The 25,974-nt window shown below is 38.7% G+C and overlaps 1 protein-coding gene across 1 annotated transcript in view; it reads left to right on the top strand.

Moving 5' to 3' along the window:
• Nucleotides 1-25,974, top strand: part of FREM1 (FRAS1 related extracellular matrix 1) — a 173,986-nt gene that overhangs the window by 88,366 nt on the left and 59,646 nt on the right. The window contains exons 14-21 of the mRNA XM_004086992.3: nt 865-1,073; nt 5,081-5,174; nt 8,890-9,142; nt 13,857-14,051; nt 15,145-15,330; nt 16,841-17,037; nt 19,970-20,192; nt 23,891-24,035. Of these exons, the coding sequence (XP_004087040.2) occupies nt 865-1,073; nt 5,081-5,174; nt 8,890-9,142; nt 13,857-14,051; nt 15,145-15,330; nt 16,841-17,037; nt 19,970-20,192; nt 23,891-24,035 (1,502 nt within the window). The remainder of the gene's footprint in view (nt 1-864; nt 1,074-5,080; nt 5,175-8,889; nt 9,143-13,856; nt 14,052-15,144; nt 15,331-16,840; nt 17,038-19,969; nt 20,193-23,890; nt 24,036-25,974) is intronic.

Raw genomic sequence — 25,974 nt, 5'->3', positions numbered from 1 at the left:
CTGCGTAGCAATACAAGTGTGGGGGTAATGATAGGTTAAACAAAGTTAGCAGGCTTTCCTCCTGCAGGATCTCAGAGCCTTGGATATGCTTATGTCCCTTATAAACCTCCATGGTGAGGATATTTTATGTAACTTTTTTCTAGACTTATTTGGCCATAGAACACTTATTGCTCCCTCCCGATGGGGTGATAAAATATCCCAAGGCATTCAACTTGCTTTTTACTTACAAATGAATTATTAGTTGAGCAGTGAGTTTTTCTATTACAGCAAATTATCTTCGTGGCTTTAATATTTAAGTCTAATGTTTGAATAAATCTATTTCCTCTGGAATCTTCAGTTTTGCCACACTACTTCCATTTCTAAAATATTCACTATGACTGAAGTTCTAAAGCTCCAATCCATTTCCCAAGCCTTTAAGAATTTTTAGGATGAAAAGTAGATGAAACCTTTCCTTCAGGGGAATTTGACATAGATTTTGTGTATTTTTTAGACTAAGCTGTATGTGTATTGAACAGTGTTGGGAATGGACCTGAGGAGGAAAATTATTATTTCCTCAGTTTAGCAGCATAGATAGTAATGATTGCCAATTCTACTATACAGGCTATGCAATAAATGAAAAGTAGATACTTTCAATCTTAGAGATCTGCCTTGTTTCCTTGTAACACATTAATGCTTAGAATTAGAAATAGTAAAAAAAAATTTTCAGTCAAAATGTCTAGCTATGAACTTATCCTCTTACCACATTCTTGAAAAATTAGTTGGCATGTGAAGATAATACTGGAAGTTTCACAGTGATGTAATGAGCTCTGTCTTCAGGGGTCATGGAAAAAGGCTTTGAATGTTTCCTTCCTTTCTTCTTTCTAGGTGTTCACCAACCCTCTGAAAGTGACTGAGGGAGGTCAAAGCGTCATCAGCACAGAGCACATTCTGATTTCTGATGCAGATACCAAGCTGGACAATATTGATCTCTCCCTGCGGGGACTGCCTCTGCATGGAAGGGTGGACCTGAATGGATTTCCTCTAAATTCAGGGGGCACATTTTCTTGGGGCGATCTCCATACCTTAAAAGTTAGGTTAGAACATTTCATGGCTTTTTTATTTACATGCTTTAGTTTCTTATCTAGATCAGTTGTGAGGCAGAGTAAGAGAAAGAAGTTTGTCCAATTTCTTCAAGGATACCAACGTGCCACTTAACACACTCAACGGGTCAGTTGAAAATTACAAATAATCAATTTTTTCCTTTCCCTCCAGACATTTTATTTCCATCTGGCTTGCTATACCAGTGGAAATAACTTTATGGATATTTGAACAATAAAAATTTAATTGCCATGAATATTAAATTGGCGGTAACTGCACATATCACAAGAGGTAATAGTCAAACTAGATAAAGAGAGACTGAAATAATCTGTGAGGCTGATGTACATAATTGAACTTGTGTCCCGGAGAAGCAAATTTCATAACCCAGAAACTCTGGGATAGAACTCTGTTGATCAATGTCCTTAATGTAACCTTATTCCGTTCTACTAGGGCAGGGATCTGCAGGCAAACAAGCAGGGTGAGCTGAGTAGGTATGGCGTAAACTAATACTTGAGTCTCCAACAGGGATGGCACAATCCCTGGCCTCATGGTCCTAGAGAAGCTGCCTTACCTTAAGGTCTTTCATTGCCTCTACCTAATGCAGTTCTGTAGAAACTTTCCTACAAAATCCAGTGAAACAACTTCTCTGGAAAACAATACAAGCTATTCAAAAGCAATGGTCGGGTAGACCCACACACTCACTTCTCACTTGTAAATTCAAGCTATAAATGGGAATGTTAGCCCTTTAGATAAAGTATGATAGGAGATATTATACATCAAATGCTTAGCTCTGCACTTGACTAGACAGTTGACCAGAAACTAAGGTTTGTACACAAGAAGACGAGTTTAATCCTGACAGTTTAGTTCCACCATTGATTTACAGTCCACGATATCTTGATCTTTTCACCTGCACTCCTATCCTTGTTAAAAAAATTTTTTTTGACATTCCAGCTCTCAGCTATCTGTTAGATAGAGAGCCCTGTTTAGGTAATTCTTGCCAGGGAGTGAATGATGGATAGGAAAAACAGTACCAATATTTGCTAGAACTATCTGTTCAAGCATACTGTCAGAGGCTTACAATTATGGTTTTTTTTAAATTAATCTTCATAGTAATCAAGTCTGACAAGGTATCCATTCTCATATTTTAATTGAAGAACTAAGCACAAAGAGGTTGAGGAATTTGCCTAAGTTCATTCACCTAGTATATGGAGGGGTCAGATTTTGAAAGAATATCTGCTTGACTCCAGTCATCCTTTGGATGTGTACTCTTAGGGCCATTTGATCCTTTTAGGGATTTTAGCATAGTAAAATAGAATTAGTAAAAAAGAATTATCACTCACCAATATAGTTTTGATGAAAATTGCAGGGAGCATTGCAAAATAAAGCAAAGCGGGTAGTGCATGAGAGGATCATGGAGGGTGGGGAGGATGTGGGACTTCCCCACCATAGGAAGGGAATCCCCAACCTCAGTTCCTACCCCGCCTATGGGTGAAACTAGTCCTCAGTAAAATGCCTTTCAGCTCTGATTTTTTCCCCATAGTTAAAGATTATACATGTTCAATATATTATATAATTTTTTAATACAACTTTTATTTTCCATTCCTAGGACTCATTGATATGTTTAAAATTTGGCTCAATTCACTTCAGCAGCTCCTTAGAACTTTCCAGGCATCACTGCAATGGGCTGGAGAGTATGTGGAGAGCCTAGAATTAGACAATGCCTTTAAGAAATGTGGCTGAGAATTAGTGGAAGATAGGGCCAAGGCTAGATAAAGGAAAAGTATTTTTTAAGTCTAAGAGATTTAAGAATTTATATAGATTGAGAGGAAGATAGCTAGTCAATGGAAGAGGAAAAATGACAGGAAAGAGGCAATACATAATTCATTGATGAAGGTTTTAGGGAAAAGCTGAATAGATCCAGAGCACGGGCAGAAAGATTAGCCTTAGAAGTAGAAAAGGGGATGGCATTGAATCCCCTCCCCCCCACCTTTTCTACTTCTATGGCTAATCCTTCCGCCTGTGCTCTGGATCTAAATGCCATCCCCATCAAGCTACCAATGACTTTCTTCACAGAATTGGAAAAAACTACTTTAAAGTTCATATGGAACCAAAAAAGAGCCCGCATCGCCAAGTCAATCCTAAGCCAAAAGAACAAAGCTGGAGGCATCACGCTACCTGACTTCAAACTATACTACAAGGCTACAGTAACCAAAACAGCATGGTACTGGTACCAAAACAGAGATATAGATCAATGGAACAGAACAGAGCCCTCAGAAATAACGCCACATATCTACAACTATCTAATCTTTGACAAACCTGACAAAAACAAGCAATGGGGAAAGGATTCCCTATTTAATAAATAGTGCTGGGAAAACTGGCTAGCCATATGTAGAAAGCTGAAATGGGATCCCTTCCTTACACCTTATACAAAAATTAATTCAAGATGGATTAAAGACTTACATGTTAAACCTAAAACCATAAAAACTCTAGAAGAAAACCTAGGCATTACCATTCAGGACGTAGGCATGGGCAAGGACTTCATGTCTAAAACACCAAAAGCAATGGCAACAAAAGCCAAAATTGACAAATGGGATCTAATTAAACTAAAGAGCTTCTGCACAGCAAAAGAAACTACCATCAGAGTGAACAGGCAACCTACAAAATGGGAGAAAATTTTCGCAACCTACTCATCTGACAAAGGTCTAATATCCAGAATCTACAATCAACTCAAACAAATTTACAAGAAAAAAACAAACAACCTCATCAAAAAGTGGGCGAAGGACATGAACAGACACTTCTCAAAAGAAGACATTTATGCAGCCAAAAAACACATGAAAAAATGCTCATCATCACTGGCCATCAGAGAAATGCAAATCAAAACCACAATGAGATACCATCTCACACCAGTTAGAATGGCCGTCATTCAAAAGTCAGGAAACAAATGGTGCTGGAGAAGATGTGGAGAAATAGGAACACTTTTACACTGTTGGTGGGACTGTAAACTAGTTCAACCATTGTGGAAGTCAGTGTGGCGATTCCTCAGGGATCTAGAACTAAAAATACCATTTGACCCAGCCATCCCATTACTATGTATATACCCAAAGGACTATAAATCATGCTGCTATAAAGACACATGCACACACATGTTTATTGCGGCACTATTCACAACAGCAAAGACTTGGAACCAACCCAAATGTCCAACAACAATAGACTGGGTTAAGAAGATGTGGCACATATACACCATGGAATACTATGCAGCCATAAAAATGATGAGTTCATGTCCTTTGTAGGGACACGGATGAAACTGGAAATCATCATTCTCAGTAAACTATGGCAAGGACAAAAAACCAAACACTGCATGTTCTCACTCATAGGTGGGAATTGAACAATGAGATCACATGGACACAGGAAGGGGAACATCACACTCCGGGGACTGTTGTGGGGTGGGGGGAGGGGGGAGGGATAGCATGAGGAGAGATACCTAATGCTAAATGACGAGTTAATGGGTGCAGCACACCAACATGGCACATGTATACATATGTAACAAACCTGCACATTGTGCACATGTACCCTAAAACTTGAAGCATAAAAAAAAAAGAAGTAGAAAAGGGGAGAAAAAAAATCAAATCCACAGTGTCCCACTTTTCCTCATCTACTGCTCTGTCTGAGGGTTCTCCTGGCTCTAGTCAGTATATTCTGCAAGCAGACAGACCTATACCAAATGGTTCCTGTTGTCACAGTGGCATTTAAAGGGCTGCTGTGTAATTTGAGGACTAATTAGAAATGCATATAACACATTTTTTCAGGGTGGAGCAATTTTACATTCAAGGATGTATGAGTAGTTAAATATGAGACTTCAGGATTATGCTGGGTTTTTGTTGTTGTTGTTGCTATTTATTTATTTAGTGAACACATGACCAAAGGCTTGGAAGAGCTCATGTGTCATGCATCTCAATTTACTCTCACACTGTTCCTAAGAGATTGGTGACATATATCCCCACAGGTATCACCACGATGGATCTGAAGTTCTTCAGGATGACATACTCTTGGAGGTCACCGATGGCACAAATTCTGCAGAATTTGTTCTACATGTTGAGGTGGGTAGAAAGTTTCTTCCCTGGGTTATTGTCTTAGTCTGTTTTGTGCTGCCGTAACACAGTACTACAGACTGGGTAATTTATAATGAACAGAAATTTATTTGGCTCAGGACTCTGGAGGCTGGGAAGTCTAAGATTGGGTAGCTGCATCCAGTGAGGGCCTTCTTGCTGCATCACCCTATGATGGAAGGGCAAAAAAAGAGCAAGAGGGAGCCAGACACTGAACTATGAGCCTTTTATGATCAGCATTAATCCATTCATGAAGGTGGAGCCCCCATGACCTATAGACCTCCCACCTCCCAACACTTGCAAGTTTTCAATGCATCCTTTTTTGGGGGCACATTAAAATCATAGCAATCATACAGACATAGAGCATCTTGTTGGAAAGCTCTCAGGTCCTGACAGAACTTGAAACCTACGGCCTCCAAAGTGAGAGGATACCTGCTTCGATCCTTGTATGTCTCAGGCCTGCCAATAGAAACCAAAGTTATAATGATGAAGTAGTAGTACTATGCTATTGTCTCTCTCTAATCTATTTAGAGGTAGAATTACTCTGACTTCAAACATAGATATTTAATTTAAAAAGTAATTTATTCTATGTATAAATTATTTCTAATATCTTTGAACTATAAAACTCAGAAATATTTATTTAGCAGTGGGGCAGATTAGGCTAGTATCACTGGGGTTTTCCTATTTACAGATAAAGCCATGTATATGTGTGTGTGGTGACTCTTTGTGAGTTCCTGTACCATATAGTCCTAGCATGAGGATTTGATCATATTTCCCCCTCTTGACAAATGGAAAATCTGCACATAAAATTTGAGTGCAGACCTGGGAGGTTGGCTCACACCTGTAATCCCAGCACTTTGGGATACCAAAGCAGGCTGATCACTTGAGGTCAGGAGTTCAAGACCACCCTGCCCAAAATGGCAAAACCCTGTCTCTATTAAAAATACAAAAATTATCTGGGCATAGTGGCTTGCACCTGTAGTCCCAGCTACTTGGGAGGCTGAGGCAGGAGAATCGCTTGAACCTGGGAGGCAGAGGTTGCAGTGAGCCGAGATTGCGCCACTGCACTCCAGCCTGGGCAACAGAGCGAGACTCTGACTCAAAAAAAAAAAAAATTTGAGTGCATGCCCAAGGGACTTACAGGAACCCCCTGAATTTCTTTGTTTAGTGGCATGCAAGTCCAAGAGCATAACTCAGAGGGTTTGCAGGTATTTATAGTTGGTGACAAAAGAAGGTCTGAAGAAAAATATACCATGTTCCCTGAAGAGCCACTAATTATTTTCATTGTACTAGATTATTTTTCTTTCTGTTGGAATTTTTCAGATCTTTGTGATATGAAATCATTACTATATTGGTAATAATGTCTTTGTAAGATATTTTAGTGACTAATAAAGAATGTTCACATCTATAATTTTAAGAAGCAGTGAAGGAGTTATCCCCATTTTATAGCTAAGGATATTTAGGTACAGGAAGGTTCAATGACTTGCCCAAAATCGTTGACTAGACAGTGTAGACTTGGGCTGGCATCTCCACTCTTTGTTACCTAGGTCAGTGTTCTTTCCTCCTCACCCTGCCACACTTCTACATCACTAGGTGATTATAATGATCATACTGGCCAGTAGTTCCTGTGCCCCTCTCTATGCCAGGAACAAGGCAATCTCTTCCTTTCATTTTCCCACTTAGTCTTCATAATGGCCTTTGGGGTCTGAATAAAGAGCAGTATGTTATTGCAGCTTCAAAAAGGACAGTTTTCTTTGTTGGCAGACTTACAGAGAGACAAAGCTTTCTGAGTTAATTTTTTTGTCTGAAAAGCAAATTTGTGGGGAAAAAACCCCAACCCTATCTTCCATCCATGACAATAGGCAGTGCATTTTGGGAAAATAATCTGTTTATTGTTTCTTTTTAAACACAAGAGGATGGTCTTTAAAAGCCAAACAGAGGCACAGCCAATTTTTACACAAGTGTTTGTGATTTTTTTTTACCCAGAAGGAATATTCTTAATTGTATTGCCTTTGGACTTTATTATTCATTTGAAAGCTGAGACTCCTGTGAACTGCTGCAAGATGGTCATCATTGAATTTGTTGGTGATATTCCTCAGAGTCAGGAACAATACTGGAGAAGGTCTTAAATGAATTCACTCAGGGGACTTGAACAAAGGTGCTTTTTTCTTAATAAGCCAATAGAAAAGTAGAGAATATTATAGGCTTTAAAAATCTTTAATTAAATAACTAGCCTGGAGCTTTCGTTACCCATTCCTCTATCCATTAAATTTCATGTATATTTGTTTTAGAGTTTTAGCCTGTTTAAATAACAAGGTAGTCAGGACATATATGCATAGTCGCATTCACTCATTCATTTATTCAGCAAATATTTAATAAGTGCCTTCTTTGCCAAGCCTTAGGCCAGATATTTAGAATATGATGATGAACAAGACAACCAAAGTCACTGTTCTTCTATAGGTCACAGGCCAGGGATGAAGACAGGCATTAGACAGATTATCACCAAGATAATTAATTGATTAAAATTTAGATGGTTCTATACGTAAATAGGATGCTAAAAGAGAGTAAATAATAGAAGCCCCTAAATTAGCTGAATAGTTAAGGGAGGATTTCCTGAGGAATCCCCATGTAACCTGAAGGAGGAGTTAACCAAGCAAAGAGTTGGGGACAGAATTCCAGGGGGAAGAGAGATGGGCAGTGGGGAGAGAGATGATGCAGAGACCCTGTGATGATGGGGAATGTGTGTTGGGATAAAACTGGAGTGGAGTGGCAAAGGCACCCCATAGCATGGGATAAGGCCAGAGAAATCCTAGCAGAATCAATGGGCAGCCACTGAAGGTCTCCGAAAGGCAGTGACTTAAAGTCCACACGTTAAAAAGATCACTTTGGCTGAGCATTAGGGAAGAAGGTGTAGGGTTGAGAGGATTCACAGGGCAGACGTGGCAGCCTTGCAGCACACACCAAGTTGTGGCTGTGAACTCAGTGGGGGGTTGTCCTCACTCCCTTTTAGAAGATATGCTTTTCCAGATTTCTACACGATCTTTTTAAATTTAGAGTGCCAGCGTGATCCCATGTTGCTTTTCTTTCCTTTTTACTTGGAGTTTTATTTTCGTGAAAGTGAGAGAAAAACATTTTGTCGAGATGAAACCTGGCATTGATTGAATAGTTACGGAGTTTCATATTTAACTCAAACTGTTTGAAATGCAGCTGCTGCTTATTATAAGTCCAGAGAAACTTCCTGGGTGGCAGGAAGTTGAGGGTGGAGGAAAGCTTTGTAATCACCAAGTAATTTGAAACAAAAATAACTTTGATGCAGTAAATGAAAATGCCATGGACCACAAGGACCAGAATTCTTCTGGAATACGTGTGAATTTAATGAAAGAGGATAGGGGCTTTGGTGAAGAATGCCTTATATTACATTTATATTTTTTTCTGTCTAGAAACAAATGAGAGTTTTGAGTCCTGAACCATAACCACGTTCTCCCATTCCTACCTAAAATGTCTGTCACGTGGGGCATTCCTTGCAAGATGGTTTACATGGGAAAAGTTAAAAGACACAGATTACTTGGCCAAATTCCACGGCTATTGTTTCATGTGTCTGTAAGATGAAAATGCCTGTCATTCTGACTATGAGCAATGGATTACCTGTCAAAGAATTTGTCATTTCTTTCTTTTTCTGAAAACATGCATTTTTTCCATTGCCTAGGTATTCCCTGTCAACGATGAGCCACCAGTCTTAAAGGCTGATCTCATCCCTGTCATGAATTGCTCAGAGGGAGGAGAGGTGGTCATCACCTCTGAATACATTTTTGCTACTGATGTGGACAGCGATAACTTGAAGTTGATGTTTGTGATTGCTCGCGAACCTCAGCATGGGGTGGTGAGGAGAGCTGGAGTCACAGTGGATCAGTTCTCTCAGAGAGATGTTATCTCAGAGGCCGTGACATACAAACACACAGGTAAGCAGCAGCATGGTGACCAGTGAGGGAATGCAAGCAACATGAGAGTCGGCACTCCTCAGTGTGGGCTCCCATAATCAAACAGTCATAATAGTTACTTCCATTAAAAACAAGAAGCAGCTGCAGCCTAGCCTCCGTTTTTCCAGCATGAGCACCATATATGGAAGTATTTCTGATTGTGTTATTATAACGAATTTCAAACAGTGGAGAAAGGGCAGATATTACTTTCTGCTTTGTTCCTGACACTACCACACAGACCTTCCATTCACCCTATGATTCTCCTTAGCCTTTTTGGTCAGTTTGACCATCATACTTGGTAGGTCTATAAATCATAACAGAAATGCCTGAAGCAAGCTCCTAAGGTAATTATATTATTAATTTTCAAAGCTTACTGATCACCAACTAGCTCCTAAGAAGCAACTGGTCTGCTTTTTGAGTTCCTGAAAAGTAACGATAATGTCTTACCCAGTATATGACTTGCCCAAAGCAAATGACAGTGTGAACACAGGTTAGATGTACAGAAAATGTTCGTTTATTAGCACTGCAGTTACATTTCTGGCATTGCTTTATGTTGTCACCCAAGTGGCATTTGTTCCACTAAAAAATATTAATTCAACATCTGATATCTGTAAGTTATAGCACTAAGAGCACTAAGCACTGTGGGGTACACAGGAATATGACCTAGACCCTCCTATGAAAGACTTTGAACTTAAATGGGTAGACAAAACCCATTGGCATGCAAAGATGACAGTGTGACTGACACTGACACACTGCACATCATCACATCATCTCCCCTTGCACATCTTCTGAGGTCTGAGTTGGGGACACTTCCTTGATAACAATGCTGCATATTTCATCTGCTGGCTTTTGCTGTACTCTAGTCCAATTTCCTGTCTACTCATCCATATGCCTCTTTAAACTGCAAGTTCCAATGCAGGAAGTATGATCAAGTATGTAAGGTCCCAATGCAGGAAGTATGATCAAGTATGTAAGGTCAGGTGAGTGGTATAGGAAATAAGAACTTTCAGAATTCAAATCAGTTTCTTATTTGAAGAGATTCAAGCAGTGAGGCATGAAATAAATTCAAGGAGGAGGAATGGAGATAGCAAAGGATTAATTCAGAAATGGGAGAAGACATTTTGAAATAATATTTGTCCTATATACTTTGGAAAACAGTGATTTATTGGAACACCCGATGTCTCGGGACATTTTAATCACTTCACCAGACATCTTTTTTCTTTAAATGGTATCTCTGTATCCTCTTATCTGTGTTTAGTCTTAGGAAAGGTTTCATGGGTGATTTCCTTGTCCTGAGGAGCATAGTTCATATGTTTGATGTCCCTCAGGAGTTCACAACTAGGTACTCATTTTTTATTTCCCTAATGGATCTGAAATAGACTGGCAGAAAAGGGATCCAAAGACCAATGATTGTTATTTATTGCTTAATTATTTAACATCTCTGGCAGGCTCATGCAGCACTGGTAAATTAGGGGTGAGAAGAATCTGTCTTCTTTTCCAGTGCTTTGTTCTAAGTGCTAAACAACAGGTATACAGATTTCTAAATCTCCTGTAGTGTAACAGCCATAGACGGGACTATTAACTAATTTGTTTTTTAAATAAAACCCAGTAGGACAGGACATTGGGGCAAATTATTTCAAATAGATGGCTTTTGGTTATGTTACTAAGTTAGAAGGAATACTCGGTTCAAAGGGTATTTTGGTATTTGAATGTTAACGTTTTCTTGTAATGATTACTTACTTACTCAGTTGGTAGTTACCCAGCCCTGGGCTGGGATCAGGATAAAGAATCACAGCATTGTAGGATCTGAGGTTTCAGTGAGTTTTCTGGCCCTTCTCTTGCTTCTACATGTTGATTTAGAGGCCACCTAAGAATAATTTTATTAGCATTACTTTATTTGTTTCTATAAGTATAAAAATAATACACACTCATTGCAGAAAACTTGGAAAGAATGGAAAAGTACAATGAAGTTTTGAAAAATCACCTTATTACATATCTAAAAGAGTCACTGTTCACATTTCAGTATTATGGTATTTTATTCTCTTTATTCTGGCCATAATTTTAACATAGTTGCACATATGTTGTCACATATGCAGCTTTGCAGATTACTTTTATCATTTAGATTATCACCTAAAATGTTTATTAAAATATATATTAAATGTTAGAAAGTTATTATAAATATGTTTTAGTAACAGAATAACATCTTACTATATGAAAGTCCATTAACAATTTGCTATTCTCCCAATTAACATTATCTGGTCACAGCTACTTGGAGGCTGAGGTAGGAGGATCACTTGAGCTCAGGAGGTGGAAGCTAGAGTAAGCCAAGATCACGCCACTGCACTCCAACCTGGGCAACAGAGTGAGACCCTGTCTAACCTCAAATTTTTTTTTAATAACTCTATGATTAACATTTGTAAGTAGCAATCATATCCTTAGGCTATATTCCATTTCAAGGTAAAGAATTTCACTACCTATATTGTAGGCTTTTTAGGGGCTTAATATTTGGCCTGCTTTCCCAGCTATTTCTGTAAATATATCCTACACTTCCATTATAGAGAAATTATGGTTACTCAATTTGCAATTTGCCTTCTCTGTTTTTAAAGCTGTCTTCTCTTTCTAGAGTGACTTTTCATTTCTCTCCCCCATTGCCTCTCCCTACAGATCTTCTGTCCCATCCCGCAATGTTCTACCTTATCTGCTTGGCAAACTCTTACTCATCCTTTAATGCTCAGCACAAAGCCAGCAAAGGCATCTGGAAACTTTGCTGACTTTCCTTGGCACGTATGCCCTGCCCCTACGCCATTGTCAGCTAAAACTCTCATCTTCTTTCACCCTCAGCACCTTGCACACTATCAGGCTGGCATACATAAAATTGCCATTTAACAGGTAAAAAATGGTTTAATTGTAGCAATTTCATGTGGTTCTACATCATACATACTTACATATATCTGTGCTATTCTAACCACACTGCATTTCCTTCTCTACCATTTGACTGTGTCAGTGCCTGACGCATAGTGGGTCTTTTGACATTTGACATTGTTTTGAAATGTCTTTTGACAGTTCCAAAATGTGTGCCTTTTTCTCTGCTGGTGTGCCGGAAACACTAATTATCACATAGTAGGTGTTGAATAAATATTTACTGAGTGAATTACTAATGAACACATTTTTAAGCCAATTTGCATTTTAGATATATGAATAGGTGAGAGGTCTCTTATTTTTGACTCTTTCTCACATTGAAGGCTGATTGTTTCTTTCTAATTTTCTCAACTTCAATTCTGCTTTTCCTTTTAAGCCCAGTTTTCTCATCCTTTGCACACTTGATTGCTCAATAATATAATCTCTAGATTTTCCTTGTCATTTTTAAACAGGGGAAATAATGGCAACTACAGAGCTCTGCAGATTTGACCAGAGTGTCTGGTGAAAAGAGAGGATGTCCCTGATCTTTTGTACCCTAGGTTCATCAAAACTCCAAGCATTAATTCCTCCCTGTATTAGTCCATTTTGAGGCTGCTGATAAAGACATACCCGAGCTTGGGCAATTTACAAAAGAAAGGGGTTTAATGGACTTACAGTTCCATGTGGCTGGGAAGCCTCACGATCATGGCAGAAGGCAAGGAGGAGCAAGTCACATCTTACATGGATGGCAGCAAGCAAAGAGAGCTTATGCAGGGAAACTCCCATTTTTAAAACCATCAGATCTCATGAGACTCATTCACCATCATGAGAAAAGTGCAGGAAAGACCTGCCCCCATAATTCAGTCACCTCCCACTGGGTTCCTCCCACGAAATGTGGGAATTGTGGGAGTTACAACTCCAGATGAGATTTGAGCAGGGGCACAACCAAACCATGTCACTCCCTTCTTGAGATTTTCATGGTGATGCATGAGAATTACCAACAGCACGTGTGCAAAACTTTTCTGTGTCCTGGATAGCAAGCACTCTTACTCCAGGCTCTTAGTTGGTAACCCAAGAGCAGATTGCCCTGTTGCTGATAAACTATCTAATCCTGACATTTTCTTCCTTCTTCCTCTCACTGTCTAAACTGGGGACATTTTTAATCCTACAGATGTAAGACCTAAAGAGTGAAAAGAAGAAAATGAAAATAAATGCCTCTTCTTTTCCACAGACTGTTGCTATTTTTAAAAACATCCTGGCTAATGTGTAATAAGAAGAATATTGAAAGAAATGGCAAAAATGTGGCCTACTTTTGTATTTCACCTATCCAACATCCTCTTTTCTCATAACTGCTCTGTGGTTGATAGTTGTTCATTTAAGGTGGTTAATGCAAATGGAAAGACAATTACCAAAGGGACAAGGATGCCTTCTCCCTCTCCCTAAGGTTGGTCATAACATGAAATGATTATAAGGGAAGAATGAAACCTTCACTAGTGAAGCTTCGTGCCCTTGTTCATTCATGAACTGTCAGACCCTTGTTGGCCCAGTTTTGTCCCTCCTTATCATGATAGATGGCTGGTAGGGAGTTCACCAGAGGTAACAGATGGGCAAGAATTTTTGCATTATTTTCATGACTATATTCAATTTCATAGTGATAAAGTTGGGTTTTACATTTATTTTATCCACATAACTTTTTTTCCTTGCCATTTCAGTGCTTGTAGAAGAGGTGTGAGTAGATTTCATCTTGGTATTCTATATTTTTAAAAAGTCAGGTTTCAGCTATAGTTGTGTCTTCCAGGTGGCGAGATTGGCATGATGCCTTGTTTTGACACCATTACATTGGTGGTTTCGGATGGAGAGGCTGGCCCTTTTGTGAATGGCTGTTGCTACAATGGACCCAATCCATCTGTTCCACTTCATGCGTCCTTTCCAGTGTATGATCTCAACATCACGGTATACCCAGTAGACAACCAGCCACCTTCCATTGCAATAGGTGACAATGTGTTTTTCTGTTCCAGTAGTATTGTCTGACCTAGTGTCATACCTGTGGTTCAGTGAAATAATACATTTCACTTATAGTCTAAAAAGAAAACCACCATACGGAATTGTCCTTCAATAATTGCCTCAACACAAATTTGTGGAAAACTCAAATCTGTTAAGATTACAGGGCAAAAAAATTTGCATGTTTAAAAATTTTAATATTTCTGTATGGAGAGAGAATATGTGTGTTGGGGTGTGTGTGTGTGTGTGTGTGTGTCTTTGTGTGTGTGTTGGGACAAGGACAACATTGCAATCCTCAAATATTCTGATTTTATTTCACATGGGAAAATATAATTTGCTTGCTGAAGAGAGAGTAATTTATTTTATCCATAGCAATTTCTGTTAGAACAGAGTGAGTATACCGGAGAGACCATTTATATACATTTAACCTTATTTGCTTTTTAGAAAGTCATCTTTTCATAGGCATTATGTATATGTTCTGTCTCTCAGAAAAAAACATAAGCATATGTATGAATGTTATTGTAATTTGCAAACTATCTCCCAAGCAGTGTTCTGGAAAGAAAGCATTATCCCAGCAGAATAATTAAGCATCAAGCCATGAAAAAAATCTTCGTTATGAGTAATTCATAATAGCTCTCAGGCAATTAACGCTCTGACAAACAGAGGTACCAACTGATCTTGAAGAGTACATAAACTACGTTTAGTGGCTTAACATTAAAACAGTTTGGCAATTCTTACTTTCATTTGTCACTTCCATAGAGACACAAGGGAAATCAGAGTTCCTTGAGAATGACTAAAGGGCTGTGCTGGAGCAGTTAGTATTTCTGCTGTCTTTCCATTATCTTCTGGCTTGCCTGTACAAGAAAAAACATATAATTCTATAAGTCAAAGTAAATTCACTCATTACTGCTCAGGATTTTCACTTTAAAGAGAATTATGCCAAAGAAAATGAACATCTCCTGTGGAAATGTTTTTGCACATGGGAGGCTTCTCTGAACTAGAATTTCAGTCACTGCATTTTGTCCTACCTAGTCTGTTTAGAGGATTTCATGCTAAGTTGGAATTGTGTTTTTATTTGTATGCAGGTGCCATGTTTGTTGTAGATGAGGGCTGCTCAACAGCCCTTACCATTAACCATTTGTCCGCCACTGACCCTGACACTGCAGCAGATGACTTGGAATTTGTTTTGGTTTCTCCTCCCCAGTTTGGCTACCTTGAAAATATACTCCCTTCTGTGGGTTTTGAAAAAAGCAATATTGGCATAAGTATAGGTAAGTTGTAGCTTCGTGACCAGCAATGACTCCCTTCCTTATATTTATGGATGTGATTGGCCAGGTCATGCTTAATAACTGGGTAAGGACTTTCAAAATGTTTAAAGCACTGGGCGTGGTGGCTGACGCCTGTAATCCCAGCACTTTGGGAGGCCGAGATGGGCAGGTCACCTGAGGTCAGAAGTTCGAGCCCAGCCTAACCAACGTGGTGAAACCTCGTCTCTACTAAATATAAAAAATTAGCTGGGTGTGGTGGCACATGCCTGTAATCCCAGCTACTTGGGAGGCTGAGGCAGGAGAATTGCTTGAAACCAGGAGGCAGAGGTTGCAGTGAGCTGAGATTGTGCCATTGCACTCCAATCCGGATAGCAAGAGCGAAACTCCGTCTCAAAAAAAAAAAAAAAAAAGTTTAAAGCACCATATGTATTCAACGAATTATTATTACTATTATAGCTGATGCTTTCGAATCTCACTATTTTTCATTTAAATTTTTATTCTGACTTTCCCCATGCATGCAAATTTACTTCAAAATAAATGGAATTTTACTTATGAAAAATACAAGAATAAACATTGAAGAAAGAATGGTTTAAAAGGCCTTCATAGCAACACAGGATACCATGAGACAGTGAATCTAGTGGGAGCTCACAAGGTCTCATTCTCACAACCTTTTAGCATTTTGAATAGATATTGGTGGAAAGGGTGAGGAAATATACTATGGGTGTAACGGAGAGAAAGCCTGAAATGTTGAAGCAGATGACATTAATTTTAAAACCAAAATGTGTCCCAGATACTTAAATAGCTCTTGTATTTCAGTCAAAAACAAACCAACCAAAACAAAAACAGAAAGCAAAAACAAAATCTTCCAAAGACATATAAATGATTCTCCAAACCCCTTTTGAATAATGTCCATTTTAAATATGAAAGAGACTGAATTTAAGGTTAATTGCATTCAATGTTACTCAATTTTTCTTGTGACTTAATGCACATCTTTGAGCCTTTTTCTCTTTGGATTTAAGCCCATGTCAAAATACTAAAACAACGGGTTAGCTAATTCCACTCAATCCAACACCTTGCTTGATATGTACGTCTTCAAGTAGGCAGATGATTGATTAACTCTTGTTTTGCCTTTACGTGACGGAGGTGGTCTCTTTTTATACTCAAGTATGACAGAGAACCTTTCATGCAAAAGTAGTCATTTAATCAAGGGAAGGTCTCCGACATCTATTCTAAGTATCTGAAGTATTCTTGAAGTCCCTGTGCATACTAGTTAAAAAGTATTACTCTTCTGTTCTCCATGCAAATTTTATTCTTCTTTATGATCTATGGATATCTGCCTTTATGTTGATGGTTGGCTGTTGTAGCAGCCCTTGATAACAGATACTTAGGTCAACTGCTATGATCTCTTATTTGCATTACTGAGAAATTGACTATTATTGGGTTAAGGATTAAGGACCAAAAACTTGGAAAAAAATCTTTTCTTATTTGTCTGTTCCATCTTGGTGTGCTCTAGATTCATTTCAGTGGGAAGACATGAATGCTTTTCACATTAACTATGTGCAGTCCAGGCATCTGAGGATAGAACCAACTGCCGACCAGTTCACGGTGTACGTCACAGATGGGAAGCAACACTCCTTGGAGATACCATTTTCTATTATAATCAACCCCACAAATGATGAAGCTCCTGACTTTGTAGTGCAGAATATTACTGTAAGAAACATATCAAAATGTTCCATTTCTCTTTTATCATTTTGATTTTTATTTTCAATTAGTCCATTTACATTGCTCTAAGTGCATTAACACATTGCATTGGTGAGGAGTGGGGAAGGCTATGTTATGTAATGCAATCATTTGAAAATTATTAATCTTCTTGCCTTTCCTCTTCTGTTGGCACATGGGTTTCTCTGGAGAGTCCTTCAGTAATTGTGAGAGAGAAAAAATCTACAGGTGATTCCATCTATACCTACCTCTATTGTCTTGTATCTGCCTAGGGCTGGGGCTTCTGAAAGTAATAAGACCACTGGGAAGTTGTCCCTTGCTCTTTTCTGGAAGTAGTCATGGTGTTTTTTTTGTTTTGTTTTGTTTTGGTTTTTTTTTGAGACGGAGTCTCGCTCTGTCGCCCAGGCTGGAGTGCAGTGGCGCGATCTCGGCTCAATGCAAGCTCTGCCTCCCAGGTTCACGGCATTCTCCTGCCTCAGCCTCCTGAGTAGCTGGGACTACAGGCGCCTGCCACCACGCCTGGCTAATTTTTTGTATTTTTACTGGAGACAGGCTTTCATCGTGTTAGCTAGGATGGTTTTGATCTCCTGACCTTGTGATCCGCCCGCCTCGGCCTTCCAAAGTGCTGGATTACAGGCTTGAGCCACCGCGCCTGGCCAAAGTTGTCATGGTTTTACCTGCATTCCCTAGAGAGACTACTGGAGAGTGAAAAATATGAAGTCCTGTGTGTTACGGGCAAGCAGACTTTAAGCTTCACATAATTTTTTTTTTAGATAACCATATTTTGCTTTCTTGTGAGAAAATGCATTTATTTTGTAGATAGTTGGGCTTCCATCAAGTTATGCTGCAAGAAGATTTGAGGTTTTAGTTTATTATAATCCATTCCAAAGCTGTCTACTAATAAGGTTTGGCATTTTATGTATATTGATCTAAAATTTTTGTTGTCCTAATCTCAATAATCTATTCAATCTGCAAGAAACAACCTCACGTTTTAGTCAAGCTCTATGAAGAAGGATATTATAACTATTTTAAGTTGCTTTATTAAAGTTCTTGGAGAAAAAGGCAAGGTCCTATTTAAAATGTTTTCATAAGTATACCATTGTAAGTTGAACTATGATGCCACTTTAATCTTTAATAAGTAGGGCTAGATAAAAGAAAATCAGCATCCTTTTAGCACAAGTATCATATATGGCAAGTGATTTTTTGTTAACACATGTTCAATAAAATGTGATTGCAGGAGGGTGCCCTTCAAAGTCAGTAAGAGAGGGTGAAATGAAAGGATGCTTTAGGCCAAGCACAGTAATCCCAGCACTTTGGGAGGCTGAAGCAGGAGGATCCTTTGAGCCCAGGAGTTCAAGACCAGCCTGGGCAATGTGGCAAAACACCATCTCTACAAATAATAAAAATAAATTTTAAAAATTAGCCAGGCTGGTGGCACATGCCTATGGTCTTAGCTACTTGGGGGCTGAGGTGGGAGGATTGCTTAAGCCTGGGTGGGTGAGTCTGCAACGAGCCATGATTGAGCCACTGCACTGTAGCCTGGGCAACAGAGAAGACCATGTGGAAGGAAGGAAGAAAGGAAGGAGGGAGGGAGGGAGGGAGGGAAGGAAGGACGGAAGGAGGGAGGGAGGGAAGGAGGGAGGGAAGGAGGGAAAGGGAGAAAGGCAAAGGAAAAGAAAAAAGGGAGGGAGGGAAAGAGAAGAAGAGAGGAAGGAAGGAGAGAGAAGGAAAGAGAAAGAAAAGAGAAAGAAAGAAGAAAGAAAGAGAGGGAGGAAGGGAGGGAGGGAGGGAAAGGAAGGAAGGAAGGAAGGAAGGAAGGAAGGAAAGTTTTCATAAATTCAAACCATACATGTCCTTCAAGGCTTAATTGCCTTCTCAGTCATGAAAACATCCTGATCTCTGCCCTTTTGTGATTCTTGTTTATGAATATCTAGCAGCACTAGACATTTTCTTCCTTGAGTTATAGTTCTTGGTGGACCTTCGCAGTCTTACCTGACTTGGGTTGTTGAGAATACTATGTAGCATAGTAACATTGCAGATTACCAATATGCATGTGTAGAATTTATATACTCTTATTATTTAGATTTTGCTATATTTCAAAATGGGCAACAGAAATACTTCTTTGTTCTCTCAATCCTCATTATGAGAAAAGAAGTTTGAATCAGCTAAGTAACATACTGTCAAGTTCTAAATGACTAGATGCTACATGAAATGATAAACATTCAATTGTCTTTGTGTTTAAAGGATTATGAAACCTGAAGTGGGTGTGAGAGGGAATGGGAAGAGTAGTTCAGGAAATTTGGAAGTATGAGAATTGGAGGGAGATGAGGGACCCATTATGAAAATATACATAATTATGCATCCAGCAGCATCCTTTGGCATTGTTGTTGATTTCAATGGAAATACAGAAGTTTTCACTGCAATAACAAATATAAAAACCACCAAATATGCTTAGTGTATGTAGCAGATATTTGTGTCACTTATAAAGCAGATGGAAACATAAGACTTGTAGAAGCAAGGAGATCCATGAGGATTGGTTTTTGAAGGTGAAGGCTCTAGAATCAGTTTTACAACTGAACTTTTCCATGACTTCTTGAAAGCAAACACTGTCTTGGTAGCATTTTTCCCCTGACCTTTGACTTATGAACAATACATATTTTAAAAATTATATGTCCTTTGTCCTTCATGGAAATGAATAAAGTGCTTTGAAATCTTCAGAAAAAAATGTAAGGGAGATTAATAGATCTGTTGTTTCTTTTACATTCCTATTAAACCAGCAATTTCTTTTTAGGACTCATCCTATACAAATCTCATAGAAAATTTGAAGTAGGATATATTCAGATGATTTCTTTTGAGCAGTTTTCCAAAGAAAGACAAGTTGTCTTTCATGCATCACTGACTTTTCTAATGTGTTCTTGCTCAGGTGTGTGAGGGTCAGATGAAAGAGCTGGGCTCTTCAATCATCAGTGCTGTGGACCTGGACATTCCCCAGGATCCCCTGCTGTTCACCATCACTCAAAAGCCACGCCATGGCCTCCTCATCTATAGGGGGTTTAGCAAAGACTTCTCTGAGAATAAGCAGCCAGCCAATCCTCACCAGAAACATGTACCTGTTGACAGCTTTTCCATGGAACTCCTCAAGACTGGTATAGCATGTTCTACTTCCATGCATTTGTTATTGTTGGTTGAATAATTTAACCCATACTTATATGTGAAATCTAAAAAGGTCAAACTAATATAAGCAGAGAGTAGAATGGTGGTTACTAGAGGCTGAGGGTGGGAGGATTGGGGAGATGTTTGTTAAAGGATATGAAATTTCGGTTAGACAGGAGGAGTAAGTTCAAGAGATTTATTGTACAGCATAGTGACTATAGTTAACAATATATTGCATATTTGAAAATTCCTAAGACAGTAGATTTTAAGAGTTCTCACCAATCAAAAAAAAATGAGTATGAGAAGTAATGCATATGTGACTTAGCTTGATTTAACCATTCCACAATGTGGCCAGGCCTCGTAGCTCACACCTGTAATCCCAACACTTTGGGAGACCAAGACAGGTGGATCACTTGAGGTCAGGAATTTGACACCAGCCTGGCCAATATGGTGGAATGCTGTCTCTACTAAAAATGCAAAAATTAGCCGAGTGTGATGGTGCACTTCTGTAATCCCAGCTTCTCAGGAGGCTGAGGTATGAGAATCGCTTGAGCCTGGGAGGCAGAAGTTGCAGTGAGCCGAGATCGTGCCACTGCACTCCAGACTTCCAGCCTGGGCGACAGAGTGAGACTGTGTCAAAAAACAAACAAACAAAAAACAAAATAAACCCATTTCGCAATGTACACATGCATCAAAACACCCCGTTATATATCATAAATATATACAATGTTTATTTGCCAATTAAAAAATAAAAATTAAAAAATAATTTAACCTGGAAAATATAATAATACATCACAGAAATAGGGGGTGAAGAAACAGCATTCACCAATTTATTCATTTGTCCCTCAAGGGCTCTCTCTAGGCCTGGACTAATGTAGGACAGGAAGCCCTAGGTAGAGGTAGTAGGTAATTGAAAAGGCAACAGCATGTTTTCTTTTACTTTTAGACTACCATTAAAAGTGATATTTGAGTTTTTTTGTCATTCAAACATTTAACGCTATAATAAAAAAATTCTTTTTAAAACTATTGCGATCATGAAACTACATTTTAAGAGATTGGTCTGCCAAAATTTCCACAGTTGAAACAAATATAGAACCACATATAATAACGCTCATTATTCTCTGAGGGGATAATTTGCTCTTTAGAGAAATGGGACATTGCATAGTGCCTGAATTATTTTTTAATTACTCTTTTAAAAAATTCAATCTTATCCCATTTTTCACATATGAAAATACTTTTAAAAATTTGAGAAAAGTGTGCGGTTCCTGAATTACTGCTTCCTCCCATTCTTCTTCCTTAGGCGTTTTCTTTTCCAAGCCTGTAAGGTCCTTCCCCCTCCTTTGCCAGGCTAGCCAAGGCTGTGCCTTCAGAACGCACCTTTCTGTTAACCTCCGCTTGAGCCCCACCCAGGGTCTCCAGAACACTCCTTCTCTGTGCTTGCTTCATCTTAGCACTTCTGTAACATTTTTTCAACTTCTTTTAGTTATTTGTTTCCCCAACTAGTGTGTAAGCTTTCTGCCCCAAAGGTTTTTTGTAATTGTTGCAAAAATCATCTCAGGTTTAAATTTAAAAAGTGTATTTATATATTTCTCAGCTTTTATCAATTGCAAAGAAATATATTCTAGGACATAAATGATGGTATCACCAAATCAATAACCACATGCTACAAATCGTAGAATACATTGTTTAAAATTTTTTTTTCAAATTTGATCAAGGAAAAAATAATAATTCAAATTTTACTCTCAAGAAAGTCAATTTTTTAAGAATAACATTTGTTGGTTATTATCTAGTTAAATAAGAATTATATGATCATTGTGTACAGTTTGGACACAGTCATTTTGAAGAAAAAATAACAATTTCCTACATAAAAATTAGTATTTGGGTTAATATTTTGGTGACTTTCTCAGAAATTAGATTTTCACCTCTATTTTATCTGTGGTTCATTTATGGCTACATTTTTTAAAAACTTTAGTGTATTCTCGTAAACATCCCCCCATACAAATATACACAGTTTATAAAACTCTTCCCGTATTATATAATCTGTTTTTCTTCTTACTTTTTTTTTTTTTTTGGAGACAGGGTCTTGCACTGTCACTTAGGCTGGATTGTGGTTGTGCAATCACAGTTCATTCCAGCCTCGACTTCCAGGGCTCAAGTGATCCTCTGGCCTCAGCCTCCCAACTAGCTGGGACTACAGGCACAAGTCACCACACATACCACTGGCTGATTAAAAAAATCTTTTGTAGAGACAGGGTCTCCCTATGTTGTCCAGGCTGGTCTCAAACTCCTGGGCTCAAGTGATTTTCCTGCACTGGCTTTCCAAAGTGCTGGTATTACAGGAGTGGGTCACCATACCTGGCCTCTTCTTACTTTTAAAATATTGAGGCTAGGCATGGTAGCTCACACGTGTAATGCCAGCACTTTGGGAGGCTGAGATGGGTGGATCACTTGAGGTCAGGAGTTCGAGACCAGCTTGGCCAACATAGCAAAACCTAGACTCTACTAAAAATACAAAAATTAGCCAGGTATGGTCACACCTGTCTGTAACCCCAGCTACTTGGGAGGCTGAGGCGTGAGAATCGCTTGAACCCAGGAGGTAGATGTTGCAGTGAGCCAAGATCATGTCACTGCATTCCAGCCTGGGTGACAGAGTGAGACTCTGTCACAAAAAAAATTGTTATTATTATTGAAAATGTAGCTTTTGATAATTACATTATAAAATCATCAATATAGACTTACTATGCTGTAATTTTTTAAAAGAGATGACTTTGTCACCCAGGCTTGAGTGAAGTGGGATGATCATAGCTCACTGCAGTCTCAAATTCCTGGGATCAAGCATTCCTCCCTGCCTGAGCCTCTTGAGCAGCTATGACTACAGGCGTCACCTGGCTATTGTTTCAAAAAAAAATCTTTTAAAGACAAGGTCTCATTATGTTTTCCGAACTGGCCTTGAACTCCTGGCCTCAAGCGATCCTCCCACTTGAGCCCTGACGAGCTGTTAGGACTACAGGCGCTCACCACTGTACTGGCTCCTGTGCTACAATTTTATACAACTATCTCCCACTTTAAAATATCCAGATAGTTTTCCATTTCTTGATATTAAAACTTATATTTCAGTAAACATTTTATATAAATCTGGGTGCACATCTCCTAGTATTTTAGTAGCTCTGAAGTAAGTTTTGAAAATGTGAAATGTTAGGCTTCCGATTTTGTTCTTTTTCGAGGCTGTTTTGGCTGTTCTGAGTCTCTTGAATTTCCATTTAAATGTTAGGTAGATTTTTAAAAAAATAGTTTTATTTTTAATATTTAAGTTTTGATCTATTAAGAATTCATTTTGCTGATTGGCTCGAGGTAGGGATATAACTCTATAATTTTCCCCAAGTAATTAACTTTCTCAGTTTTATTTAAATACCCCACACCTTTGTTTATATAGTTTATTTAAAAATATATTCCTTCCTAACTGATTTTAAATAACACCCTTAATCAAATACTAAATTATTTAAATAAAAAGTCTTTAATAGGCTAAGAAGGCACTCTTTTACTTCACAAAACAAGTTTAATTTCACCATACTGCACTGATAAATGAACTCTTGCTAATACCCCTGCCTTGAAAATTAAGACATTATCTGTGACATATGTCATGATGGTTCAATCATAAGGAAGATTTACTTATTTTTTTTCCTTCTTCCAGGAGTGAGGTTGACGTACATGCATGATGACTCAGAGAGCCTTGCTGATGATTTTATAATCCAGTTGTCAGATGGGAAACATAAGATACGTAAAACCATTTCAGTAGAGGTCACCCCAGTTAATGATGAAAAACCAGTGCTGAGCAAGTAAGCTACCTGAAAATAGTCCCTTTCAGATTTCTATACAATTCTATGAAATCTACAATCTAGGTACAGATGTGTGTGTCTCCCAAAGAAGCAAGTCTTCGCTAGCTCCTATCACAGCTTGCCCCTGCCACTCAGGCATGAGGAACCTTTAGTGCAAATGTTAGTTAAGGTAACCTCTCCTTAACAATCAGCCCTTTAATTACTTGATTTTCTTCTAAACATACTAATTAGTTGTAAAGAATAAGAATGACTGAACACACAGTATGGAATGAACAGTCTACTAAACATATAAATACATGCACATACACCAACGTGACTGCACACCTACCAAAGTGCAATTAATATATAGATTCAACTAAAGTCTAATAACATTAACTGCAGACAGTCCTTACAACAGATTTGCTGAAACTTGTAACTAAGTGTGGCTGAGGGAAATAAATCAACCCACTTCTTTCATTATCTTGGTACTTTTTTGTCCACCAGTTCTCTCCTGTGTTCCATATGGGTCAACACCCCCTCCCACCTCACATCAAAATCATCATTTTCTAAAATTCTGAGTGATATTATTCAATTGTAAACTTTCTGAGTATCTCCCTGTATTAGTCTGTTGTCACACTGCTATAAGGACATACCCGAGACTGAGTAACTTATAAAGAAAAGAGGTTTAATTTACTCACAGCTCTGTAGGGATTGGGAGGACTCAGGAAACTTATAATCATGGCAGAAGAGGAAGCAAACACATCCTTCTTCACGTGGCAGCAGGAGAGAGAAAAACAAGTGCCCAGTAAAGGGGAAAGCCCCTTATAAAACCATCAGATCTTGTGAGAACTGACTCACTATCAGAGAACAGGATGGGAAAACTGCCCCCATGATTCAATTATCTCTACCTGGTCCCTCCCACGACACATGGAGATTATGGGAACTACAATCAAGATGAGATTTGGGTGAGGACATAGCCAAACCATATCACTCTCTCTGTAGCTGCTCAGAGTTTTATCATAGGGTATAGAGTATTCATTAATTCTATTTCTATAGCCTCAGCCAGTTCTTTTACAATTGGCAGCTGAACAGAGTTTTAGGGGACCAACTCTTCTCTAGAGCTAGAAGTAAAAAAGCATCTGGTTCTTGGAACCTCCTTGATGACTTCACCTCTTTATTCAATAGTGCAGCAGTAAGAGGCACATTGTAGATAGTCTGGGTTTTTATCAGGGAGTGAATAACTTACTGAAAGCACCCAAACCCCCCAAATCTTTTCCACTCTGCAGAAAGGAGGGCCTCAAACAAGTCCCTTCCTTATCTGCCGCATATCCTGCTGTTCCCTATGAGCCACTGATAAGGTTCTTAAAAAGCATTATGGGAAATACTGATGACAGATTTTTGGAGGGTTGCATCTCATACATAGGTTTGTCTGAAAGTATTCACCAAAAAATTTCTATTTTCTTATTTCTTAACTAATATGTTGGATTAGTATAGCCTTTATTTATAAATATGAAAATATGAAGGCTGTCACAGTATTACAGTACCTCCTTTTTGATGATCTCATTTTAAGAGGCAGGGAGGTGAAAGCTGGCAGGGTGAGGGCCCTGGGGCATCCACTGGAGAGGGGTAAAAGCTGGCATTTATTAAGTGCTTACTATAGGACAGACAGTATATTAAATTCTTTCACATATATTATTTCATTAAATCCTCACCAAAATTGTGGAAAATACATATTATTATCCTCACTGAGGAAAACTGAGACCAGAGAGGTAAAAGAGCTTACACTAGGCACCCACTCAACTTCATTTGACTCCAAAGGCTGTGCTGTTGTTACCAAACTCACTGGAATAGCTACATCTGCAGAATCATCAAATCTCCTTCAACCCTGCTTCAAAAACCCTCCCTTTTCTATGCTTCCTCTTTCCTTCTCTCCTGCGGATAGGAAGTAATATACTCTCTT

This window comes from Nomascus leucogenys, chromosome 1a (genome assembly GCF_006542625.1).
Source record: "Nomascus leucogenys isolate Asia chromosome 1a, Asia_NLE_v1, whole genome shotgun sequence".
Taxonomy (NCBI): Eukaryota; Metazoa; Chordata; class Mammalia; order Primates; family Hylobatidae; genus Nomascus; species Nomascus leucogenys.
The sequence above is the reverse complement of the archived record's forward strand: the minus strand, read 5'-3'. Positions and strand labels throughout refer to the sequence as shown.